General features: G+C 53.7%; 1 protein-coding gene across 1 annotated transcript; it reads left to right on the top strand.

The window, feature by feature from the left end:
• Window positions 1-8688: 8688 nt before the first annotated feature.
• Window positions 8689-24726, top strand: Cdcp2 (CUB domain containing protein 2). The gene is made up of 6 exons (XM_055629050.1): window positions 8689-8767; window positions 14049-14396; window positions 17203-17538; window positions 18670-19023; window positions 20841-21019; window positions 24387-24726. The coding sequence occupies exons 1-6, from the start codon at window positions 8689-8691 to the stop codon at window positions 24711-24713; spliced, it is 1623 nt and encodes a 540-aa protein (XP_055485025.1). The 3' UTR covers window positions 24714-24726.
• Window positions 24727-25480: the final 754 nt, after the last annotated feature.

The raw sequence follows: 25480 nt of genomic DNA on the forward strand, positions 1-25480 counted from the left end.
GTCCATGCTCAGCTGACTGCACTGCTTGGGGTCTAAGGCTAGGCACAGCATCATAGTAGCGGTGAGACAGTAGAGCCTTCTACCTCCCCGTAGCCAGGAAACAGCAGAGAGACAGGAAGGAGTCAGGACAAGGTGTGCCCCCCCAGACACCCTGACACCCCTCCAGCCTCAGTGACCTACTTCCTCCAGCTAGGCACTGCTAAAGTGTCTAGCACCTTCCAAAATAGCAGCACACACGGGAACCAGACCTTCAACATCCGGGGACGTTTCATGCAAATCATCTCAAATGGCTCACCTGTGCGGACAGCATTTCTTCCCAAACATCGCTGGCAGTCATCCTCTGGACTCCCAGCATGGGGGGGCTTCCCTTAGTCTCAGCTTCTCAGATGCTGAGGTGGGAGGATCACGTGAGTCAAGGTAAGGTGTTCAAGACCAGCCTGAGCAACATGGCAAGCCTCTGTCTCAGAAAAAGAAACAAACAAACAAACACACTCCCCTTTAATTCTTTTTCTTATACTTTGGAGGACTTCAACCCCAGACTGCAAGTACTAAGTCGAGATTACTTATCGCCTATGTTTTTAATCATCAACGGCATAGACAGCTGCCACTCAAAGCTTCTGACCTGCAAGTCCTGCCATGCGCTGCTCACGGCTGCCATGACCTGCCCAGAGGCAAAGGAGCGCTGTGGCATATGTCGCCTTCAGACCCTGCATCTTACTCTTTCAGTGGGCCTAAACTGTGAGCTGCTGGCCTTGCCCAGGGGAACGCTGTTTCCACAGGCGGTGCTGACTGGCAGGCCGGGAACTCGGTTTCTCCATTTAGTATGGAGCTCCATGAGAGTTCCAGCCCCGCCCCCCACCCTGGCTCATTCCAGATAGATGGCATCACCAGCGCCCACACAGAAGAGCGTGGAGTTCACGTGTGGAGGTGACAGAACTGTCTGCATACGGGTCCCACAGACCCTGGCTGGAGACCACCTCATCGTCTTGCCCCCTGCTCCCGATGCTGACAGAGCACACTAGCTTCTGTCGGGGTGGGCGGCCAGTCTTGACCAGATCCCGAGGCCAGTGCTCAGAATGGTGGCCGGGTGGGCGCACTGTGTGGGACAGTAGGCCAAAGCAGCAAGCTTCGAGGGTAGTTAGTGGGCCTGTATCAGCCCCTGCACCTGGCTGCAGGGCCAGCCTCTGGTCTGGCTGAAAGAAGAGGGAGAGGGGCAGAGTGTTTGCTTCGAATGGTTAAAACTTGAGCCCGGTGTGCTAGACAGAGCCCCGAGCTGGATTTGAACATGGGATGGAAAACGAACACAGAAGCTGCCCCGTGCTGTGTGTTGACCCAAGGCTCTGACCTCTTCCCCTCACCGTGCCCCACCCCTGGCTCTTACCTGCTCCTGGATGATGCTGACAGGCCAGACATAGTTCCCTTGGGGGCTGTGTCCTTAAAGAAGTTCGATTCTGAAAAAAGAGAAACAGACATCTAAGTGGACAGCACCTGCCAAAGGCCCACTGTGAGTACTAGGTTTTCTTTATTATTAGTTCTTTTTCCTCTTCCTCCCTGCCTTTCTTCCTTCCTCCCTCCCTCTCTTACATCCTCCACTCCTTCCTTCTCTCCCTCCCTCTCTCCCTCGGTGTCTCCCTCCCTCCCTTCCTTTCTTCCTTCCCCTTTTTAATATAGGGTCTCACTGTGTATCTCTGGCTGGCCTGGAACATGCTGTACAGACCAGGCTATCCTCAAACTCACAGATCCGCCTGCTTCTGCCTCCCAAGGGCAGTGCTCACCAGGCCTGGCCGAATGCTGGGTTTTGAACTGATACTGTGAGCAAGGCTTGATGGCATTCGTTTTAATCCCAGCACTGGGGAGGCTGCAGCGCTTGGAGCTCTCTGAGTCTGAGGCCAACCTGGTTTACATAGAGAGCTTGAGACCAGTCAGGGCTACAGAGTGAGATTCTGTCCCATAAAATCAAAACAGGGGCTGGAGAGATGGCTCACTGGGTAAAACTCTCACGCTTACAGAGGACCTGAGTTGGAGTTCCAGCACCTACATGGTGGTTCACAGTTGTCCATGACTTTGGTTGCAGGGGCTCCAACACCCTCTTCCAACCTCCTCGGGCATCAGGCAGGCACGGGATGGATGCATGGACACACATAAAATCTTTAAGAAAATGGCATCGTTTGGGGCTGGCTCTGCCCCACAGCCAAATGAGCTAAAATGTGGGAGGTGATTCATGAGCACAGACGGTAAAGGGTGATGGGTGTAGGAGCCCTCTGATCTCAGCCAGAGCTCATGCCAGCTGCTGCCGGACTGCCCCACTAAAGGTCAAGGAAGCCGGGGCCTTCACCCACCAGCCACCTGCTCCCACGCTGGTAGAGGGCACAGACTCCTGGTACTTCTGGCCTCCCTGGGTGGGCTCAGTGTTGGAAGAACAGTGAAAGCCCTGGCTGGAGACACTGCTAGGCAGGAGAGCACACGGAAGCTTGCCTCGGGCGCCTCAGGTGAACGCAAGGCACCACTGGCCATCTTGGTTCAGGCTAACTGTTGCTAGGGAACAGAACAGTCTGCTTCACGGTCACCTGCTTGTGTGTGGGTCCCTGAGGGCCTAGCCGCTGGAGGTGTCCACTCTCTCCTGGGAGTGGCTGCTCTTACAGCAGACAGGCAAGGCCTGGTGCCCTGCCCGGTGCACAGTAGACACCCAGTGAGCCTGGGGTTCTGTCTTTTCCCCCCTGTTCTCTCAGGGCCTCAGTCTCCACAGCCAGAAAATGGGCAAGAAGAAGGGCTTCGATTGGCTCCCTGTAGTTCCCTGCACCCACACTGCTCCTCTTCTACTAGAACTCTGGCCACTGGCCTGGAGCTTCCTCGTGGGCCTGCATGCAGCCAGGAGGCCCTGGAGACTGGGCATTGCTCTTTCTGTCTCTTGACTCCCAAGAGGTCATCTGGCTCCCCTTCTTGATGGAGCACTTGACCAAGGAATGGTGCCCTCATGGGCACGAGGAAGGTTCTGACAGGCAGAGACAGATGGACGCTGTCAGGGAGGGAGTCTGGGGAGGTCTCGGCGCTGCCACCCACCGCTCCAGGCGTGCACAGTTCACCACCCCGAGTCTACCCCCCCAGCTCAGACCTCTTGTCCACAGACAAACTTTCATGATAAACACTGTGGTGAAAACAAAGGCATAGGGCTGGAAAGATGGCCCACCCGAGGCGTAGGGCCCTAGTAGGGGGAGGCATGGCTGAGTGATTGCTTGTAAGCCCAACATTTGCTTGAGAGTGGAGTCAGGAGGACCATTGGGCTTAATGGTGGCTAGCCTAGCTCCAGTGTCACGCACCACACACAAACCAAAATCAAAATAATAATAATAATAATAATAATAATAATAATAAGAAGAAGAAGAAGAAGAAGAAGAAGAAGAAGAAGAAGAAGAAGAAGAAGAAGAAGAAGAAGAAGAAGAAGGGGGTGTCCTTTTTTTCCTGGTCTGGGCCATTCTGGTGCCGTGATTTTGTTGCCTCTGCCACCCAGGTGAAAGAATTACAGGTGTGTGCCACCACACCAGGCTTAGAGAACAGATGTTTGAGCTGGACGTATGGTAGAGTCAGACTCCAGCCCTGCCAAGGAGCAGCTGTGTGACACCGGGCAAGCCACTCTGCCTGTTCTGAACATTGGTTCCTGCGACTGAAAATGAGTTGTTTCAGTCCCCTCTCCCAGCAGCTGTTTGTCGGTGCCCCGTGGCCACCGTGTACTTGAAATGTGGCAGTAAACGTAGTACAGATCTCTGCTCTGCTGGCGTCTCTGTGCAGGTAGGGGGAGCAGGCCAAGGGTGTCAGCCAGGGCGGCATAGCCCCAAGGGTATTTGGCAATATTGGGGATGCTGACGCCTCCTCACAGACCTGGAGGAGTAAGTGAGGCAATGTGCCTATCGTACTAAACATGGGGCCTGGCACACAGAAGGCACTCGATAAATGCTCATGGAAGAAAGAAAACTGAGCCCCAGTCACCAAACAGTGAATGGAAACTGGTAATGCTTTTTTTTTTTTTTTTTTTTAAACAAGAAATGTTTATTGCCTCATTGCTTTAGAGGTCAGAAATAATACATCAGTGTGATATAAGAGTAGTTTTTTTTAATGTATTTTTCTTCCTTTAATTCATTTTTTATTAATTATAATTTATTCACTTTTTTAATTTAATTTTTTTATTAATTACAGTTTATTCATTTTGTATCCCAGCTGTAGACCCCCATTCATTTCCTCCCAATCCAACCCTCCCTCATCTCCTCCCATGCCCTTCTCCAAGTCCATTGATCAGGAAGGTCCTCCTCCCCTTCCATCTGACCCCAGCTTATCAGGTCTTCCTCTGTGGCCTGGTAAGGCTGCTCCCATCTCAGGGGGAGGTGATCAGTGAGCCACTGAGTTCATGTCAGAGACAGTCCCTGTTTTCCTTACTAGGAAACCCACTTGGACACTGAGCTGCCATGGGCTTCATCTGTGCAGGGGTTCTCTAGGTTATACCTATGAATGGTTCTTGGTTAGAGTATCAGTCTCAGAAAAGACCCCTGGGCCCAGATTTTTTTGGTTCTGTTGCTCTCCTTGTGGAGCTCCTGTCCCATCAAGGTCTTTCTATCTCCCCCTTCTTTCATAAGATTTCCTGCACTCTGCCCAAAGTTTGGTTATGAGTCTCAGCATCTGCTTTGATACACTGCTGGGTAGAGTCTTTCAGAGGCCCTCAGTGGTAGGTGTCTGTCCTGTTTCCCGTTTTCTCCTTCTTCCAATGTTCATCCTGTTTGTCTTTCTGAGTGAGACCTAGGGTCCTTTTTTTTTACCTAGGGTCCTTTTCTTGCTTAACTTCTTTAGGTATACAGATTTTGGTACGTTTATCCTATATTATTTGTCTAATATAAACTTATAAGTGAGTATATACCATGTGTGTCTTCCTGCCTCTGGTATACCTCACTCTGAATGATCTTTTCTAGATCCCACCATTTGCCTGCAAATTTCATGATTTCCTTATTTTTAATTGCTGAGTAGTATTCTACTATGTAAATGTACCACAATTTCTGTATCCATTCCTCAGTTGAAGGACATCTGGGTTGTTTCCAGGTTCTGACTATTACGAATAAAGCTGCAAAAAACATGGTTGAGCAAATGTCCTTGATGTGTACTTGAGCATGTTTTGGATATAGGCCGAGGAGTGGGATACCTGTACTTGAGGAAGCACTATTCCTAATTGTCTGAGAAAGCGCCGGATTGATTTCCAAAGAGGGTGTACAAGTTTATATTCCCACCAGCAATGGAATAGGGTTCCCCTTTCTCCACATCCTCTCCAGCATATATTGTCACTTGAGTTTTTTTTAACTTTTCTTTTTTTTATTAATTTTTATATTAATTAGAGTTTATTTACTTTTATCTCAGCTGTAGCCCCCTCCCTCTTTCCCTCCCAATCTCCCTCCACATCTCCTCCCTGCCCCTCTCTCAGTCCACTGATAGGGGACGTCCTCCTTCCCTTCCATCTGACCTTAGCTTATCAGGTGTCTTCAGGACTGGCTGCAATGTCCTCCTCCGTGGCCTAGCAAGGCTGCTCCTCCCTCGGGCGGAGGGGGGGAGATCAAAGAGCCAGCTACTGAGTTCATGTCAGAGACAGTTGGAAACTGGTAATTCTTCTCCTGAAATGTTATATTAAAAAAAAAAAAAAAAAAAAAAAAACACACGCGCACAAAAAAAAAAAAAAACTGAACTGGGGATGGGGGTGGGGTGGCGCTGGAGGGACGGCTTAGTGATTAAGAGCTCTGGCTGCTCTTCCAGAGGTCCTGAGTTCAACTCCCAGCACTCACACAATGTATAACTGTGGTACAGTGGTTCCTGATGCCCTCGTCTGGCGTGCAAATATACATACAGACAAAACACCCATTATACAGAAAGCACATAACTAAATACATCTATAAAATAAAAACCGAGCTAAGGACTTCACACGCGCTAGGCATTTCTACTGCTGAGTCACCCCTTTCCCCTCCATGGGGCTGTGAGAAAGAACATTGGTTTGTGTGTTTGTGTCTCCAGCATTCACATGCTAAGAATCCTAGGCCAAGACTGCAGTGGGAATGTTAGCCTTTGGGAAGTGACTAATCTTTTGGAGATTAGTGTCCTTATTAAAGAGAGCCACCCCGCCGCCCACCCCCAGAGACTCTCACCTCTCTCAGGTGGTGGGACTCAGCCAGGACTAGGAGACACCTTGGCTTTGGACTCTTCGCCTCCAGAACTCCAAGGAATAAACATGTGCCGTTTATCAGAGCCGACAGCCTGTGGCCGAGTAGGAGGCAGGCTTAAGAGCACAGCCTTTGGCCCAGGCAAACATGGGTCCAGAGGGAAAAGGGCTCTTGCTGGCTGTGGGCCTTGGGATGGTCCAGGCCATAGACAGCTGCTGAGCAGATAGGATTTGTGAGACGGGGCACAGGGCAAAGACAGTGTCTTAGTTAGGTCTCTGTGGCTGTGATAACCTTCATGACCAAAAGCAGCCTGGGGAGGAAAGAGTTGGATCCAGCTCACAGCTTACTGTCCATCATCCATCGTGAAGCGTAGTCAAGGCAAGAGCCCAAGGCAAGAGACCTGGAGGCAGAACTGAAGCAGGGGCCGTGGAGCCGCTTTCTCACCCTGTCCTCCCCTCACTCCTGGGATTGCTCCTCAGACAGACTGCTCACTCTAGGGTCTTCTTGTGGTTGAACCCACTTCAGCAGCCTGACACAGCGTGGAGCTTTCAGCTCGCTCTCCTGTCAACTGTGGAACCTACTGTGTGCCGTGCTGGCTGAGAGGAGGCGTGCAAGAGAACCACCAGAAGACACAGCACCATGCTCCACCCTCACCCTGCCCCACCCCTCACTTATACACACCACCACCACCACCACCACCACCATCACCATCATTTTCTGACAGTTTCTCTGTGTAGCTCTGGCTGTCCTAGAACTCAGAGAGGCCTGCCTGCCTCTATCTCCTGAGTGCTGGGATTAAAGCTGTGCACTGCCACCGCCCGGCTCCCCTCATTCGGACGGTAGGTGCTTGATGAAAAGCTCTACTTCCCAGCCTGCCCAGAACGTTCCTTTCTTTGCCCTCCAGATCCGAGGATAAGCCAGTCTCTCCGGTCTGACCATTCCAGATGCCCTTTGCTGAACACCTTCCAGGTGGCCTCCTCTGCCAGCAGCCAAGGGCCCCCTGGGGACGGCCCAACAAAAGGATGGGCCAGAGACGACATGCGCCCTGCCAGATGGACAGCTGGGCTCATCTTGGGTAGATAAAAAGCATACTTGTTGTGGTGTAGTGAGCCAGGCTGGTGAGACAGGTCTCGTTTAATCCTGCCGGAGGACAGCAGGCCGCAGCCACCTCTTTCTGTGGAGGAAGCTGGGCCTCCGAGAGAGTGTCTCACTTTCACAGACCCCCTCAGCCGGGCAGTAGGGCAGCCAGGACTGACTTCAGTCAGTCTGAAACCAGAGCCCAGACTCTGCCCCTACCGGGAGGGTGGGCATCAGTCCCATCACTTTCCAATACCGTGTCTAGTGCAGGCCCTGCAGAGACGGCAATTAGGAATACGTGGCGGAGGGACAGAGAGATATGGTAAAGTGATTCACACACACACACACACACACACACACACACACACACACACACAAGGATCTGAGTCCAATCAATAGCACCCATTAAAAACAAATGGACAAAAACCAAGTGCTGTCTCACAGTTGTTATTCTGGCACTTCGGGGGTAGAAGCAGCGGGATCTGTTTCAAAACCGAAGTGGACGGTTCCTAGGGAACAGCACTCAAGGTTGATCTCTGGCCCCTCGACACATTTGTCTGTTTGTGGGGGTGGGGGGAGTTGTGGCAGGGGTTGGGCAAGCATACAAAAAAGAGAAAAACAGAGAGGGCGCTCCCGAAGCCCCAGCTCAGGGCCTGGACACAGCAATGTGCAGATGAGGCTCCGGGGCCAGGGAAGGCACATTTGCTGTCCTGACCACACTACAGACAGTGGTCCATGTCTGTCACACAAGAGGACTCACAGCAGAAACCTGGAGGGCCGACCCTGCTGACCCTGCTATTCCTGACGAGTTCTTCCTTGGAAAGGATTCCTCTCATCTTCCTTGGAAAGCTCTCCACAAGCTCCTCCTCGCCCCTCCGAGCTGAGCTTTCACATTGGAGGATGGAGAAAGACAGGAGCACGCTCTGAGCGCTTCAGCATGTTCTGAATGCTAACTGCACCTGTGAGCTCATTCCCCCCCGCGCCTCCTACCCCCACTGACAGGCACTGAGAGGCTGGGCTCAGTGGCTGTGCTGGTTGGATCAGGCAGGAGCCCCACAGGAGCGAAATGACCTGTTTAAGGTCACCCAGACAGCTGGAGGCTGTGGGCTAGATCTGGCCCTAGAACTTAGGTCTTTTCTCTACTGGCCCCATTTTCTTCCAGGTCCAAACCTGCTCCCCCTTCCTGACACAGGGTGGCCATTGCGGTTCTTCTCAGTACGTGTCAACCCAGCGACACCAGATCCGTCACCTCAGTGAGGAGTGAAGGAAGCACCTGGGATCGGCTTACTAATGCAAGGGCCCGATGAATTATTCACAGCGGCAGTTACTTGGAGGCCCTTCCAGCCTCACCTCTCTTTCCCCTCTCAGACCCCCGGCTCCTGACCCCTGAACTCAGCCTCGGTAGGGGGAGCGCCCTGGTGAGGAGATGGTAGCTGGGCTGGGCCCCTGCCTACTGCTGGTGGCGGCACTGCTGGGCTCGGGTCCTGGGACCCGAGCCATGGAAGGTAGGTGATCCGGCACCTCGCAACCCAGAGGAATGGAGGAGGGGGCAGGGGGTCCAGGGGCTCAGGGAGCCTAAGCCAGAGGGCAGGAGCCCTTCTGGGGAGCTGGCTGAGCAGAGGGTGTACTTGCTCCTGGGAAATGGAGGACAGCACTGAGCGAGGCCCGCTGTCTGCTTCACAAACGGAAGAGCACTGAAGTCCCAGCCGAGGCTGGCCCCCTTCTGCTGATGAAGACGTTCGGGGCTCGAGGGCCTCGGTACAGAGCCACACAGCTGTGGCACAGGAAGGCCCCGGGCTCTGAGGTGTGGAAGGCTCTCTGGGAAGGGCCCTCTGTTCTGAGGGCCTGCTGCACTTCCCACACACCAGCAGCCAGCGGTGCCAGGTTCCTCACTGTGCCACGGTGCCCCTGGTGTGCTGGCTCCGATGGGTCTGTATCCTCGCTGGGAACCGCGCTCTTTCTGAGAACGCCTTGCCCCACCGTCTCTCTGCCTGGGAGTCTCTTAGAAGAACCCTGTTTCTCTTTGAGATACTTTTTCACTTGCATGCACCATGTCTGGAGAGGGTGTGCGCACAGGGGCCGTGGTCAACCGTGGGAGTTGGTTCTCTCCGTCTACCGTGTGTGCTGGGGATTAAGTTCATGTGCGCAGGCTTGGTGACAGGAGCCTTTGTCCACTGAGCCACCCAGTCAGTCCCCTCTTCTCTTTTGTTTACCCTTCAAGTCTAAGTCATGCCACTTCCTCGACGAAAGCCCCCCCCCCCGTTCTCTGTTGGGCTCAGATGCCCCCTCCCCAGGCCCCCAAATCTCCTCCACCCCAGGCTGTGATCCTAGGGGCTTCGTGTCACTCTGACCCCACAGATGCTGCCTGTGACGCTTGTGAAAACATTTTGCCATTCTGCAACACGTGAACGTGGGGGGGGGGGGTCAGCAAGTAGCTCCCTATAACCTGTCTACCTCAGGCTCAGCTAGGGGCCGAGAGGGAAGAGGTAGCTTGCCAGTCGCTCTGTTGCTGGCAGATTTGGGTTGAGTGCCTCAGGGCTTCAGCCCACGCCTGGGTAGTGGGAGAAAGTTGGGGTTTGGTCCTAACCTCTAGGGCTCCTCTAGGGTGGTTTTGGCATGACCCTGAGGGCTAGCATGCCTGGCTGGAGCTTGATAGGCAAGATGTCCACTTGTGCTGGTGGCCAGGGCCACCAAGGCCACAGGAGTTCCACTCTGACACTCACGTGGTTTTTCCCGTCCTGTGGTTGGCACTGGGGGAAGGGCAAGCGTGGACACTGGAGAAAGGGTCCCTCTACCTTCTTGCCTTTAGGCTACGTGATTCATGAATCAGGCACCGTTCCTGGCACCAGCCTGTCCAGACAGGGAGCAAGTCATATGACCCGGCCCCCACGCACGGCCCTTGCGCTGCCTCTGTCTCCCCGGCAGGCACCTGTAGCACTCAGTGAGGACGAGGGTAGCACCCCATTCTCCTGGCTTGCCTGACTCTCCTCAGCCCCACCCCCTCTGTGAGCTGGCCTGGCCTGGAGGCTCAGTCCAAACCCAAATCAGCACAGAGCTGCGGCGTGCTATGTCCTCTCAGGGACTCTACTCAAGTGTGTACTTGAGGACTCCTTTGGCTGCAAGTAACAGGACCCAAGCTGTCTACACGTAGGCAAGATGGCTTCGAGGCTCTGTAACAGAGGTGGAGCTGAGCCTGGAGCCAGCTCTTGGCCCAGGGCCATTTTTTTTTCCTTCCCACATGGCTTTTACCATCTGTGGATATTTTTCACAGTCCTGAACCTGGACCCCCAATGCTCCCTCCCCCAGCCTAGGACTAAGAAGGAAGAGACCCTCAGCCAGACATTCTGAGAAGTGCTGCAGCCTGGCCTGGAACACTTTCCCTCTCCACAGGAGCCAAAGCCATGTCTGAAACAGGAGGACCACTGGGGTCTCCCCGAGTTAGGAGAGAGGGTACTGGGCAATAGATGTCAGCTACGGGTAACTTTCCCGTCTGGGGCTCAGTTTTCTTGTTTGCAAAGGGAAATCAATAACACAAATTAAAGTCCAAAAAGAGATCCAAGAGTTGAGTTTGGCTGATCTTTGCTTCAGCTATGTCCCTTGCCATTCATTGTCGAAGTACTAGGATTGTTTGTCTCACTGAAGTTTCTTCCTTCTTGACTTGGTCAAATGGAGCCTCAACGGTGTTATTAAGAATGTTCCTAAGGGGCTGGAGAGATGGCTCAGTTGTGAGCACTGGCTGCTCTTCCAGAGGACCTGGGTTCGATTCCCAGCACCCACACGGCAGCTCACAACTGTCTGTGACTCCAGTTCCAGGGTATCTGACAATCTCACACCAATGTACATAAAACTAAATAAATAATAAAAATTATTATTATTTTTAAAAGAATGTTCCTAAGCCAGGTGCTGGCGGCACCATTTAATTCCAGCACTAAGGAGGCAGAGACCAGTGGATCTCTATGCGTTCAAGGCCAGCCTTGTCTTCAGAGTGACTTCCAGGACAGCCAAGGCTACACAGAGAGACCTTGTCTCAAAATAAAACAAAACAAACAAGAAGAAAGAAAGAAAGAAAGAAAGAAAGAAAGAAAGAAAGAAAGAAAGAAAGAAAGAAAGAAAGAAAGAAAGAAAGAGAAAGCATGCTCCTGGGGCTGGCAAGAAGGCTCAGCCCTGACGGCACTTCCAGCTGAGCTCAGGTTCTGGTCCCGGTACCCATATCAGCAAGTGCCCACCAGACCTTGTTACTCTAGTTTGAGGGGCATCCAACACTCACGCACACACTCCCATACAGACACACGTGAACACACGTAGCTTAAGACAAAAAGAAATCTTGAAGAAGCAGAGCAATGTCGCTTTGTGGGGCCAGTGGGATGGCTCGGCAAGTAAAAGCATCTGCCAAGAGTTTGGTGACCTGAGTTTGGTCCCTAGAGCCCACATGGCTGTCCGAACTTCCACATAAATGCTACGGCACCTCCCCCACACCCCCGTGATGCACGCACGCGTGAACGCATAGCAATAAATAACGTTTGTGTTTTAAATGCTTATTTTTGTTTTCTGCATGTGAGCATTTTGCCCGCATGTACGCCTGTGTACCCTTAGCATGCCTGCAACCAAGGGAGGCCAGAAGAAGGTGCTGGGTCCCTGGAGCTGGAGCGACAGTTGTGAGCCGCCGTGTGGGTGTGGGGATCAACCCTGGGTCCTCTGCAAGAGTCGCAAATGCCCTTAACCACGGAGCCAGCTCTCCAGCCTCAAAATTAAGCTTTTAAACTCCCCTAAAGACCGTTCCTCTGTTAGCTGGGGGCGGGGTGGTGGTGGTGTAGCTCAGTTGGTAAAGTGCTTTCCGTGCAAGCAGGAGGACCTGAGTTCGAGATCCAGAAGCCACGGAATATGCCACATGTTTGTAATCCCGGGGCTGGGAAGGGGGAAGAGCAGATCCCCGAGGCATGGGCCGGGCAGCCTAGCCTACTTGGTGAGCTCCAGGCCAATGACAGACCTTGTCTCAAAACACAAGATGGAAAACATCTGGGGGATAACATCTAACGTTAGGTTTTGGCCTCCGCATACACTCATGTGCAAACACACACACACAGACACACACACACACACACTCCTGTAGCTGGGTACAGTGGTCCATGCTTGTAATCCTAGCCCTCAGGAACCAGTGCACGAGGATCCAAGTAATTCTGAGGCCAGGCTGGTCTACAAAGTGAGCTCCAGGCCAGCCAGGGCTACGCAGAAAATGAAAAAACTCTGGCTCAAAACAAACAAACATGCATGTGTTTGTTTCCTTCTTAATGAAGGGAACAGTGGTACAGGTCTATATGCTAGACACGAGGGAGGCTGAGGCAGAGGGATGACTTGAGTCCAGGAGTTCATACACACACACACACACACACACACACACACACACACACACCCCTGTTATCCTAACATCCAGAAGGCTGAGGCAAGAGGATCTGCAGTTCAAGGCTAAGCTGGACTATCTAGCTAAGACTTTACCTCAAAAAAAAAAAAAAAAAAAAAAATTTACTCTGTAAGTGATGATATACACAGTTCAAATTGTATAGCATTTTACTGTATAAAGTTCCCCCTTGCCTCATTTTTTATTTATTAAGTGTGTTCTTTGGCGTTTTCAAACACATACACAACACATCCTGATCACTCCACACTGATCCTCCTCGTCTCCCTCCTGGCTCTGTCAGCCTGCTGCTGCTACTGTGGTTGTTGTTGTTTTGAATCATGGTCATTCTATGTAGCTCAGGCTTGCCTGAGACTTACAATCCTACGGTCCCTGTACCTCAGCCTCCTGAACACTTGCCACTATACCAGACTCGCATCTTTTTGATTATGTTTTTCAAACATTTGAACCAGGTGTCCTGGCACACACCTGTAAGCTCAGCATTTGAGACCCTGGGGCAATAGAATTACAAATTTGAGGCTGGTCTGAGGCTGCCCAGCGACACCCTGTCTTAAAGACCAAAACAAAAGTTATCTGTTTTTCAAAAGCTTAACACCGTTGAGTGAGCTCCACAGAAAACCACCGAGGTCTTCTCTCCAGTTAGCCTTTCCCTTGGCGATAGAATGGACCTTCACCACGCTGCCTAATCTAGTGTTCCATTAAAGGCTCTCAAATCTGGTTTTCTAACTTCCTTTTACTGTTTCCTCTCAAATTATTTATTATTGGGGCTGGAGAGATGGTTCAGAGGTTAAGAGCACTGGCCGCTCTTCCAAAGGTCCAGAGTTCAATTCCCAGCAACCACATAGTGGCTCACAACCATCTATAGTGAGATCTGGTGCCCTCTACTGGCCTGCAAATGCAGGCAAAATAATGTATAAATAATAAATAAATCTTTAAAAAATTATTTTTTTATTTCCTTACTTAATGTTTGTTTATTTTTGAGACGGAGTTTCTCTCTCTGGCCTTGGCTGGCCTGAAGCTTACTACACAGACCAGGCTGTTCTTGAACTCGCAGAGATCTGCCGGCCCCTGCCTTCCTAAGGCTGGGGTTAAGGGTGTGTGCCACCACGCCTGGTCTCACTTCTCCATTGTTCTCCCCAGAGCTCGTCACTCTCCTGTCTGCTCCACAGTGTGTCTGTGTAATTGTCTTCCCACCTGAGCATACGTGCTGAGAGCTGTCCCTGCTGTCCTCCCAGAGTGCCAGCCGGTGCTCAGACAATATCCGTCGAGTGCTGTGAAAACCGCTTCCCCAGCATCTGAGAGAGGTGTGAATGCTTGCGCGTGTATCCAGGACCCTGGAGGCGACTCTGAGCCATCCCTTTCTCTTGCCTCAGGGGTCAAGTGTGGCGGCGTGCTCTCAGCACCGTCCGGAAACTTCTCCAGCCCCAACTTCCCGGGCCTGTATCCCTACAACACCGAGTGCAGCTGGCTGATCGTGGTGGCCGAGGGCTCCTCCGTGCTGCTCACCTTCCACGCCTTCGACCTGGAGTACCACGACACCTGCGGCTTTGACTTCCTGGAGATCTACAACGGGGCCTCTGGAGACCAGGGCAATCTGCTGGGCAGGTTCTGTGGCCAGGTGCCGCCACCGCCCTTCACCTCCTCCTGGCACGTCATGTCTGTCGTCTTCCACTCAGACAAGCATGTGGCCAGCCGGGGCTTCTCCGCAGGCTACCAGAAAGGTCCGGAAGGTGCTGGCCAAAAGGCTGGCCCCAGCTATGGGGGGGAGGGGAGATAAGAGGGGAGAGGGTAGGAGGGAGGGAAGCAGGGCAGAGGGGAGGTGAGCAGGCAGCCTCTTCGGGTAGGCAGTCAGGGTGACTCTGATTTAGCACAGCCTATGGGGACAGAGGTGGCTTCCTTCACACTCAGGACCTCCCTGCTGCCCTCATGACACTTCCCTGCTTCCTCCATGACTGCCAGCTCCCCCAGGCAGGATGCTGTTCCCCGGAAGGAGGCCTGCAGGGCTCTCTGCCTTTGCCCTTCTCCCTTGGTATGGCATCAGGCCACAGGAGCATCCTGGCTGTTCTTGCTGTTGAAATTCTGTGGCTTCCGCCTCCTTCCCCTGCCCGGGTCCAGGGGAATCAGGGGGCAAGAGGAACCTGTGGTTCCTCCTCTTTCAGGGCTGTTCGTTTTCTGCACACATCTCTTACCAGTGCCCCTTAATCCCTGACTTCTCCAAGCAGGCCTGTCACCCCACCTCATGAGGGGGAGCCCTGGCCCTGCTCTTCACCTTTCTCCTTGTCTCCTCCATCCTGTCTTTGAGCTCCCGGGCACAGGCTCCAAAGTCCTCCTTTCTCCCCAGGACAAGATCATATGCCTCGGTGTCAGCTCAAACAGGACAGCCACAAACGGCCCTGTCCACAGACCCGCCCCTGGCAAGCCTAGGACTCAGCAGCCCATGCTGAATTCAGAAGCACAGGCTGGTGTGTGAAAACACAAGAGCAACAGGCTGATCTGACTAGAGCGTGAGGGCCTTAGGCTGGGGGTCCTAGAACTTTAAGGTATCAAAGTCCTGACATCACGTGCAATGCTTTCCAGCGTTTTTACAAGCCGGAATAGCTGAGAGCAGACAGAGCTGTCTCGTTAGTCTTTGAGGTCTAAAAAGATAAAGGGAGGATTTTAACGATCTGCATTTATTTCACAAGTTCACATTCGTGTGCACATGCGTGTAAACCAGAAATCAGCCACGACTGTTGCTCCCTCAGGAGCCCTCCACCTCACGGAGACCAAGGCTCTCTCCAATTAGCCTAGAATGGCTGCTGGCCAGTGGGCTCCAGAGATCAACCTGCCTCTGCCTCCCCTGCCCTAAGATTACAAGTCTGAGCCACCATGCCTGACTTTCGTGGGCGTGCTGAGAGTGAAATTCGGGTCCTTACACGCCTGCTCAGCACACACTAAACAGCCCGGGCCCAGGCTCACGTTTCCAACATCCGCCTGTGAAAAGCCAGTCACCAAAAAACAGTGAATACTGACCCCACTGGGCTAAATTTTTATGTATAGGATGTGTAACTGGGTTCTTTTTTAAGCAATATATATATATATATATATATATATATATAAAGATAGTTGGGTGATTGCTCTGTGAGTAAGTAGCTGTTGGAGCCCCAGCATCCACATGAGATACCAGGAATAGCCGGGCACATCCGGGACCCGGACACTACCACGTGCTGGCTTCCTAACCTAGCTGAAAATTATCAAGCTTCAGGTTCAGGGAGAGACACGGTCAGCAAGGGTCAAAGCAGGGGGTGATAGGGCAGGATACTTTATGTCCTCTTCCAACTTCCCAACACACATGCAGCCGCATGGGCGCAGACATCCACACATGTCTGAAGACACACACATTCTCTCTCTGTCTCTCCCGTGCACTTGCACACAGACATGCACATTCGGGCACTCAAATGCACGCGCACGCGCGTGCACATTGGAAATGCAGCATAAGAATGAAGTGCGAAGCCCCTTTGCTCAGATTGCTGATATTCATTGATGGGCTATCACGGACGATCTCCGACCACCTTCTCACTTCACAGTCGATCTGAAGCCCAGAGAGGGAGTGTGATCACCTGTGATCCCGTGACGGCACGGCTGAGAAGGTGGTCCTGGGACAGGAAGCCGAGTACTCAGCTGCCCGGTGCCACGCTCTGGCCACACGATTGCAGCTCATCTTCTGGGTTCCAGTTCGGTCTGCTAGCTGGGCGACCTGCTTCTCGCCACTTCCTTGTGGTCCTGCCAATCTCCACGCCTCTGTTTGAGGGCTTTGTGGGTGTCTCTTTTTCTACTGCTGTGACAGAACACCATGGCTAGACAACTTATAAAGGGAAATGTTTGATTTGGGGTTTCACAGTTGCAGAGGGTTAGAGTCCGAGACCCCCATGGTTGGGAGCATGGCAGCAGGCAGGCTGGCATGGCGCTGGAGCAGCAGCTGAGAGCTTACCTCTTGATCTACGAGGTTGAGGCAGAGTTAGCCAACTGGGAATGGCATGGCCTTTTGAAACCTCAAAACCTGCCCAAAGTGACACGCCTCCTCCAACAAGGCCACACCTCCTAATCCTTCCCAAACAATTCCACCAAACTTGAGACAAAGCATTCAAATACATGAGCCTGTGGGAGCCATTTTTTTTTCCCAAATCACCACATAGTTAGTTTTCTATCTAGCACACCCTGGGGTGTATGCTTCATTCCAGCCTCAGCATTCCCTAGTGGGGTTCAGCAGCTCCCTTTAGCACACTTTACCATCTCATCACCCCCTTCCTTCTGCCTGGGGACTCTGGACCTCCAAACAAACCCCTTGCACTCTGGTCTTTGTCTCTGGGCCTACCTGGGTGAGCTCAGGCCTAGACAAGTAAGTTCCTTGAGCTCTCACTGTAAAAGGTGGGTGCCACCTGGGTGGGAGTGCAGATCTGCGCCCACCATGTGTGGGTGTTTGTGGAGCAGCGTCTTGGGCATCTGGTTCCCCAGGGAAGAGGTCAGCTCAAGTGGGTTCCCTTGCAGACGTATGCGGCGGTGTCCTGACGGGCCTGTCAGGGGTCCTCAGCAGCCCCGAGTACCCCAACAACTACCCCAACAATGCGGAATGCCACTGGCTGATCCGAGCCTCGGGGCCTGCCGCCGTCAAGCTGGAGTTCGTGGACTTCCAGGTCGAGGGCAGCGACGAATGCGCCTATGACTACGTGGCTGTGCTTGGGGCGCCTGGCCCTGCCCACGGGCACCACTACTGTGGGCGAACCCGACCGCCCACCCTTGTGTCCCTGGGCCATGAGCTGCAGGTGGTCTTCAAGTCTGACTTCAACATCGGAGGCCGGGGCTTCAAGGCCCACTACTTCTCAGGTAGGAGGGGCCAAGGTGATGGCCGTCACCCGTGTCTGGTGCCTGCCGTCTCCCGCCTGCTGCTTTGTTTGGGGATTCTGTGAACCCTCGCTTGCGTCCTCGGGGCTGGGATTTTCTGCGCCGTGTCTAGAATGATCTAGCACACTCTCCCGGGCCGACACCGAGACCTAAGCTGGCCAAGTCCTCTGTAAGACCTTCTGCTTTGCTCAGATGTGGGTCAGCCCCTTCCAACGGCCTTAGGGCGATGCTTCTCAACCCGGGGGTCGTGACCCCTGAGTGGGGTTGAGCGGCCCTTCCACGGGGGTTGTATATCGGATGTCCTGCACATCAGACATTTACATTACAATTCATAACAGTAGCGAAATCACAGTTCTGAAGTAGCAATGGAATAATTTCATGCTTGGGGGTCACCACAGCATGAGGAACTGGGTTAAGGGGTCGCAGCCCCAGGAAGGGTGAGAGCCACTGCCTTACAGAACTCCCTCACATTCTCATCTAGCACCTGCCATTTTTGTTCGTCTCCCTGCCTGATGGTGAGCTAGCTCCCTGTCCCAGGCCTGGAATGTACTGTGTTCTCATGTAATGGGTGCACTTCAGAGAATCCACCAAGAAAGACGGTAGCACAGCAATGAGCTACTGTGCTAACAGGTGGAATCACAGGGGCCTTCCTGGAGGAGGGGTTGAGCAGAGCCTTGCAGAAGTCAGCCGAGGGGCACGAACAGTATGTGCAGAGGCACTGAAGGCAGAGGGCTGGCAGCTGAGAGCGAGGCCCTCAGTAGGCAGAGCGCCAGCTTTCTATACCTGAGATAGACGAGGATGTGTGAGGCACAGAGGAAAGGCTCACCTTGGCTCACAGTGTCAGAGGTCCAGGTAGTGTCAGCCTGGGGTCTGCGGGCCTGTGGTGAGGCAGAGCAAAGGGTGGAAGAAAAGCTGCACCTTCATGACAGCCAGGAAGCCGAGACAGAAAAGGGAAGGGACCGAGGCTGTGTGCCCATTTTGAGGGCATTTTCCCCCACAAGCCAAGTTTCTTCTAATAGGCCCCACTTCCTCCCAGGGAACCCTCAGGCTGGAGAGCCGGATTTTATTGATTTGTCACTTATTTTGTGTGTGACGCTCACTCCTCCCTGCCAGGAGAATGCCAGGAGGTGTTCACGGCTGTGCGTGGAAACTTCTCCAGCCCGCAGTACCCTGGCTCCTACCCCAACAACATCCGCTGCCACTGGACCATCCGCCTGCCCCCCGGCTACCGGGTCAAGGTGTTTGTCCTGGACCTGGGCTTGGAGGAGCCCAACAGCCTGACCAGAACCTGCGACTTTGACCATCTGGCAGCCTTTGATGGGGCCAGCGAGGAGGCCCAGCTGCTGGGGAAGTGGTGTGGACATCGCCTGCCACCGCCTGTCACCTCGAGGCACAACCAGCTCCTGCTCCTCCTGCACACGGACGGAAGCACCTCCGGCAGGGGCTTCTCTGTGGCCTACATTGGAGGTCAGCCAGGCTGAGGGCGTGGGTGCTGGCGTGCAGTGCGGCCTCCTCCCTGGGTTCATTGGGACTCAAACCCTCCCCCGCCTCCTCTCTGCTCTATTCAGCCTCCTACCTGAGGACCTTTGAGGCTGCTCCCGTGTGGCCCTCAGTTATGTCTGCTGCTGTGGGACCCTCTTCTCATAGCTTCTGAGCCCATGATTCCTAATTCTTCAGTGTGAAGCGATAGGCAGAACGCTGAGATGCCATTCAGAAGTGCTGACTGGACAAAGGAGGCGCGCATGTCCTCACCCAGCTGTATGTTAGTCAGGCCACCATTGTGGGCCAGGGACTCAGAGTTTCCTATTGATGCCTCTGGGATACTCAGACCTGTGTTTGCAACATGACTACCCCAAAACCCAGGCCTCATGTCCACGATTCAAGGCTGGGAGAGGAGAGGCGGGGTGCCAGCAACAACAACAACAACAAAAAAAAAATCCTGTTATCTAGAGAGCCAAGGCATTTCCAAAGCACTGTCAGTGCTTTGTCCTGGGTCACTTTGCTTTCAAGTCAGTCACATGGCCGTGATTTCGCTGCAGACGTGGCTGGGGGAGCCGGTGTTGAGGCTTTTCTAACTTTGGTAACACGGTCTCGGTTGTCCAAGACCAGTGAGCCCAGGCCTGTTCAGCAGTGAAAGGACCCTTTTCCCTCTTACCCAGCAGCAGAGGAGTTAGGGGACCCTGCCAGTGGGGCAGGAAAGAGCTGCTGCAAGCTGATAGCCCAGAGAGACCCTCTGGCCCTGGCCCTGTGGGAAGGAAAGCTGTGACTCCTTTGATTCTTCCTGGACAAGGACAATGTTGTGAGGCCAGGTGTCATCTGGGTCCTGCCCGCTGACCTGAAGCGTCCCTTTTTGATCTCCGGATCCTGGTTTTCCCACCTGGACAGCAGAGACTCGGGTTGAAAGGTCCTCAGGGTCCATCGGTCCTCCAAGAGCCTGAGTCTCAGGCCCAGCCCAGGCAGTGCTTAAGGGACCCAGACGGCCTCTTCTCACAGCAGCATCTCAGGAGACGAGGGTGTGGGCGGCTATTACCCCGGCTCCTTTTCCAGGACCTTCTGTGCCCCCCTCACGGGTCCCCGAGGGAGCACAGGGTCAGACAGGGTACTCGGCACCAGATGGGGCCCCGGCTCAAGGCAGCCTCTCGGCAGGGAGGGCAGCCTCAGCATCAATCAGGGGTGACGCACAGTTCACTGCCACCAAGATCATCTCGGGAGACAGCGGGCCCATAAATCCCCGCCCGCCCAGACACCCGAGGTTGAAATATGTCTGAGATGTTTCCCGGAGAGGGCTGAGGGATCCAGGCCTCTGCCTGCCGGGTCTCCTTCTCCCTCCCGGCTAGCTACCAACCCCCACCTGCCTCTGCCTCGCGTACCCCTGCCTGCACCCTTGTTCCTGCAGCCCTAGCCACCACGGACAGCCGCACTCTGGCACGGCATAGAGCATGCTGGGAGCTGACAGGCTGCCATGAGCAGACTGCTAACTAGCAGATCCTGGCCCTGACCCCACCCAAGTCTGAAATCCCTACCCAGACACAACAAGCAGCGTGGCCTCTCGGAGACTTGTTTTCAAAACTGAAGTGGCTTGCGGTGTGCCCGCCATCGAGGGACAGCTCACAGACACAGGGGCCCAGTAGAGCAATGCTCGGACAATATCCCGAGTCCCCTGACGTCAGAAGCCCCTTCCCTGCCCTGGGCTTCTGTTCCATGACCACCGTCCTTCCAGGAGCCTTTGGGGTGATGGGTCTGACTGCAGCCTTGAGGTCTCATGCTCCTCCCTCCTGTTTCAGTGGTGCCCGTGAACGTGAGCTGTTCCCGCACAGACTTCCAGATCCTCATCTCCGCCCAGGCACTGGCCCCACTGGAGCGGACCAAGGTCTACCTGGGCAGCCGGACCTGTGCAGCCCAGGAGGTCGGGAGCAACTTCCGGATCCAGGCCCGCTTTGACACCTGTGGTACAGAGTCTCAGGTAGGGACAGGGGAGGGGAGGGGAGGTACAAGAGGTGGTCCCTGAGCCTTACTGAAGGGCACTTGCTGTCCTCAGTTCCCCCCCCCCCCATCCGGCTCTGGTGGAACACACAGATTTGGATGCAGGCTTCCTGGCACCCTTTCAAAAGACCTTTGTGGTGAGCAGCCCTAACTGTCCCCCTGCCCCTCCTTTTGTCTGAGAATCCCTCAGAGGAATAAAACACCCCCCCCCGATTCCTCTAATACTCACAGCCATCCCCCTGTGCTTTTCTTGCCCACTCTCCCCAACCTGATGACCCCACTATACATGTCTGGGCTCCACAAACAAATGAGCCTTTCGTTTAAGGATCCGCCTCCCTCCAAAGGCCGAGGAGCTTACAAATGAGATTTCTCTACCATCTTTGGACTCTGGAGGCTGTGGGCCCTGACTGGGGGTTGGGTGGGTGGAAGGGGCCTGAGGGAGCCCTAGGTAAGTGCCCCAGCACCCTAAATTGCATCCTTAGGAGGATGTAGGAGAGGCTCTAGGGAGGGAAGGAAAGAGGTGTCCCCCAGTTAGAGTGCCTAGCTCTGAAACCTGGAGGTTTGCAGCCTGGCTTGCCCAGTGTCCCATGCCCTGCCATTTGCTTCTGACTCCTGCAGCTCTCTCTGCTCTACCTTCCCGGCCTCTGGGCAGCCATTGTCCGTTAAACAGGAGGAGGAGGCCGAGGGGTGTTTGGCTGCCAAGATAATCTGTACTCGCCTTGCTCCATGCCCGGAGGCCCCTAGGGATTTTCTTGGGATGAAACCACATTCAAGGTTGAAGGAGACAGGGTTCCAGAGGGCGGGGTAGATGGCTCAGTCCATGAAGCACTGGCTGCGAAAGCGTGAGGACGTGAGTTCCATCCCCAGACGCATGTTCATCCAGAAAGCAGATTAAAAGGTTAAATATCTGGGTGGGTTGCACGCCTTTAATCCCAGTACTTGGGAGACCGAGGGCCAGTGGCTGTCTGTGATTCTGAAGCCAGCCTGGTCTACATAGTGAGTTCCAGGCCAGACCAGCCAGAGCGACACAGGGGAGGTAAAGACAGGCTTATTTCTGAAGCTCGCTGGCCAGCCAGTCTAACCTAATCTGAGTCCCAGGTCCCAGGGAGAGACCTTGTCTCAGAAAACAAGGTGGGTGGCTTTTGAGGAGCGTATCTAGGGTTGACCTGTGGCCTCCAAACACTCACGTGCGTGCATATCCACACACGTAGACCCTCACACACATGAACACATGGCCACTCATGCTTCTCACCCACAGAGAGTCCCAGAAATGAAATCGTGAGGTGCTAGAGCCAAGGAATTCTCAGTTTCAGAACCCCACCGCGCCCCAGATCATAGGGCCATGGACCACTCGGAAGGAACCAAGTCCAGGCACTATAACATAGGCAATACCATCCTCAGCCTCGAGGCCCAGCTTCTGAACGAGCTGCTGTCACTGAAGCGCAAGTGACCAGGAGCAATAGCCACATGGAGGCTGACCTTTCTGCACCTCTCTGGGAACACTGGGCCTTAACCTCCTAACTCCCAGCCTTCTGGTCTCATAGGGTTTTTCCTCCTTTCCAAGCCCCCACGCTCCCACCTCTACTGCACACGTCTTATTCCACTCCTCACTGTGTAGATGGCCACCCTCTCCTTGGTTCCCCTCCAGTCACAGCTCCCGCCTTGCTTTGTCCCGGGTCCTGATTCTGTCCCCAAATCTCTAAAGTGGGGAGCAGGATGAGTGAGGGACAGATGCGGAGGCCTGTTTGGAGATGTGGGATCCGGGCCTTTCAGAAGCCCCAGCTTGGAGAAGGCCACCTACTCTATGAAACTGACATGACTCTCGCTCAAACCTTCACTTGGTCTTACCTCATGGGAGTGCTCAACTGCTCGCACACATTTATTTCCTCCAATTTAGGCAGCTTCACATTTCAGACACCCTTCTCAGGAGTGGCAGCCCTGGGCGGGGCTGTTTGGGCAGCCTGGGCCCTGCCGTGTCTGCTGTGGAGTTGGCATACGTGTGGCAAGTAGCCTCGACTCACTTCTCTAAAAAGCCCCACTTCAGGTGCTGGCCTACACGCCTCACACAGGTCAACTTGACCCCTGATTTTCCGGAGGCGAAGAGCCACAGTGTGCCAGGCCCCTCACACTGTGTTTTTCAGAGGCCCTTCCCGAACCTAGAGTGGGCAGGTCATCTAGGGTGGTGGCCGTGGGTGACCAGTGCCTCAACAGTAGGGACCCCTGTTTCATATGTCACCAGGAGAAAGTTGTGCCCCTCCCCCAGCCCCCAGGAAGCACACAACAGAAACAAAGCTGACAAACAGAAGCAGGGACTTGTTTCTTGGCCTCTCTCTGGGGCAGATGGATTGCCTCTGAGTTTAGCCGTCTTGGGGCAGGAACTGACCTGCTACTGTTTGATTTGAGTGAGGTGTCATGGTACAGGGAAGAGTTGGGCAGGTCAGGGTAAGAATATAACCTCTGCTGCTGGTGTGCTGTGTGATCTCAGACAAAGGCTTTAACCTCTAGGCCGTTTCCTTCTCTAAAACATGGGAATATTAATGGCACCAAGAGAGTTATTGTGAAATTAAATGAATTGATACATTCATTCATTAAATGGCCTTAGATAGTAGATAGTTTTTGTTTCTGAGACATGGTCTCAGGTAGTCTGGGCTGGCCCCAGATTTACCATGAAATTAAAAATGACCTTGTTCTTCCTCCCTTAACCGCTGGCATTATAGGCATAGACCACCACACGTGGCTTAAGTATTGCCAGTACCATCTCAATTCCATGCTTGCTAGGTTTTTTGTTTGTTTTTGTTTTGTCTTTTGCTGCTACTGGGGATTGAACCTGGGGCCTCACACATGCCAGTCAAGTGCTCTGCCCCTAAGTCATAGCTCCCACCCCAAGTGTTTTCACTGTTTCTACCTTTCATCCATCCCAGCCCCTTGAGGCCAGAGCAAACATTGGCCCATCAAGTCTGATGCCCCTCGAGGGGAACAAAGGGACAGTGCCCCTTTTATAATTAGTTTAAATTACGTGAGAGAGAGAGAGAGAGAGAGAGAGAGAGAGAGAGAGAGAGAGAAAGAGATTGTATGTACGTGTATGTCTTGATCAGAGGACAACGTGTGGGAGTTAGTTTTTTTCCTTCCACTGTTTGGGTTTCAGTGACCAAATTCAGGTTGTCAGGTTTGGTGGCCGGTGCCTTTACCCACTGAGACAACTTGCTGCCCCTTTGATAGAGAAGCACTCTGCCTCAGAGTGTCAAGAAACGCTTGGCTATGCTACGGAATCAGGCCTACGTTCCCACTTGGAGGAACGGGAGCGCCTGAGCCTCCTGGGGACTGAGCGGGTGTCTGTGACCCCACAGAGAAGAAACAACACCTCTGTGATCGTCAGCGTGCTGTACATCGACTTCTCTGCTGCCGGGCACGAGGATATCCATGAGTACGAGGTGCGCTGTGAGCCAAGGCGCAAGGAGGCGTCTGCCCACCTGCTGTCAGGCTCCGAGTGGCTTGGGCCCTACGCTGCCACTGCTGAGCATCTTCAGGAGGCGCCACCAGGAGATGAGACAGAGGTCCTGGAGGGCTCAGGGACCATGGTGGCCCAGGACACCAGTGACATCGTCTTCCTGGGCCTCTGCATCCTGGCTGGAGTCCTTATGGTCATCGCCATTGTGGTCCTGATGCTACTGTGAGTAGGTAGAGAGTATCCGGGGGACCCGAGGCAGAGCAGGGTGGAGCTTGTCGACTTGTTGGTGACTGTGGGCACATCACATTCCTCTCTGAGCCCCCGTTTTCCAGGGATCACTGCTCCGCCCTGCTCCTCACAAGGCTCCAAGCAAAATGTGCGAGGTTAAAGGCTCTGGACACTGGAGTGATCTGTTACGCTAATTTTAAGGCTATTCTGCCACAGGAAAGCAGGCTCCTACATGTGTTTCTTGTGAGCTTGGATAGCTGGGGGGGTCACCAGTTGCGGTGTGAACACAACAGACTCATTCTGTTCTTCACCAACTCGGGGTACAAAGAAGGGCGGCGCTTAGTTTCTCGGACGCTCATTACTAGGAAGTCTAGTGTCTGTGCAGGGCCTCCTCTCTCCTAAATTGACCCCAGGCGAAGACCCTCTCTAAACAACTCCGGCTCCGCCTCCAGGAACTGGGTAAGAGCCGAAGCTTCAGCTAGTGAGGTTATTTCAGCCCCTGCCATGCTGTGGAAGACTGGTCCCGTGCACCCTAGCGATGCCTACCCACAGAGGTGGCAATGGCTGCCGAGTCCGGTTCCCATAGATGCCACAGGTAGGCTGAGCAGCGTGCTCAGAGTGAGGCTAGAGCTGAGGAGGCATGCATTTTACATTGGGACTTTTGCTTGAATGCCTTGTGATCTTTGGCCAAAACAATGACTCAAGCCCATGTGTCTCCATCCTTGTCACCAGCTTTTCCTCACTCAGGAGATGAGTTCTCTTTGG

Source organism: Psammomys obesus, unplaced genomic scaffold, assembly GCF_907164565.1.
Source record: "Psammomys obesus unplaced genomic scaffold, mPsaObe1.curated_primary_1811, whole genome shotgun sequence".
Lineage (NCBI taxonomy): Eukaryota > Metazoa > Chordata > Mammalia > Rodentia > Muridae > Psammomys > Psammomys obesus.

Coding starts and splice junctions, on each gene's coding strand:
- Cdcp2 (XM_055629050.1), top strand. CDS start 8,689: ATGGTAGCTGGGCTGGGCCCCTGCCTACTGCTGGTGGCGGCACTGCTG. Junction 14,397..17,202: donor CTCCGCAGGCTACCAGAAAG/GTCCGGAAGGTG, acceptor GTTCCCTTGCAG/ACGTATGCGGCGGTGTCCTG. Junction 19,024..20,840: donor CTCTGTGGCCTACATTGGAG/GTCAGCCAGGCT, acceptor CTCCTGTTTCAG/TGGTGCCCGTGAACGTGAGC.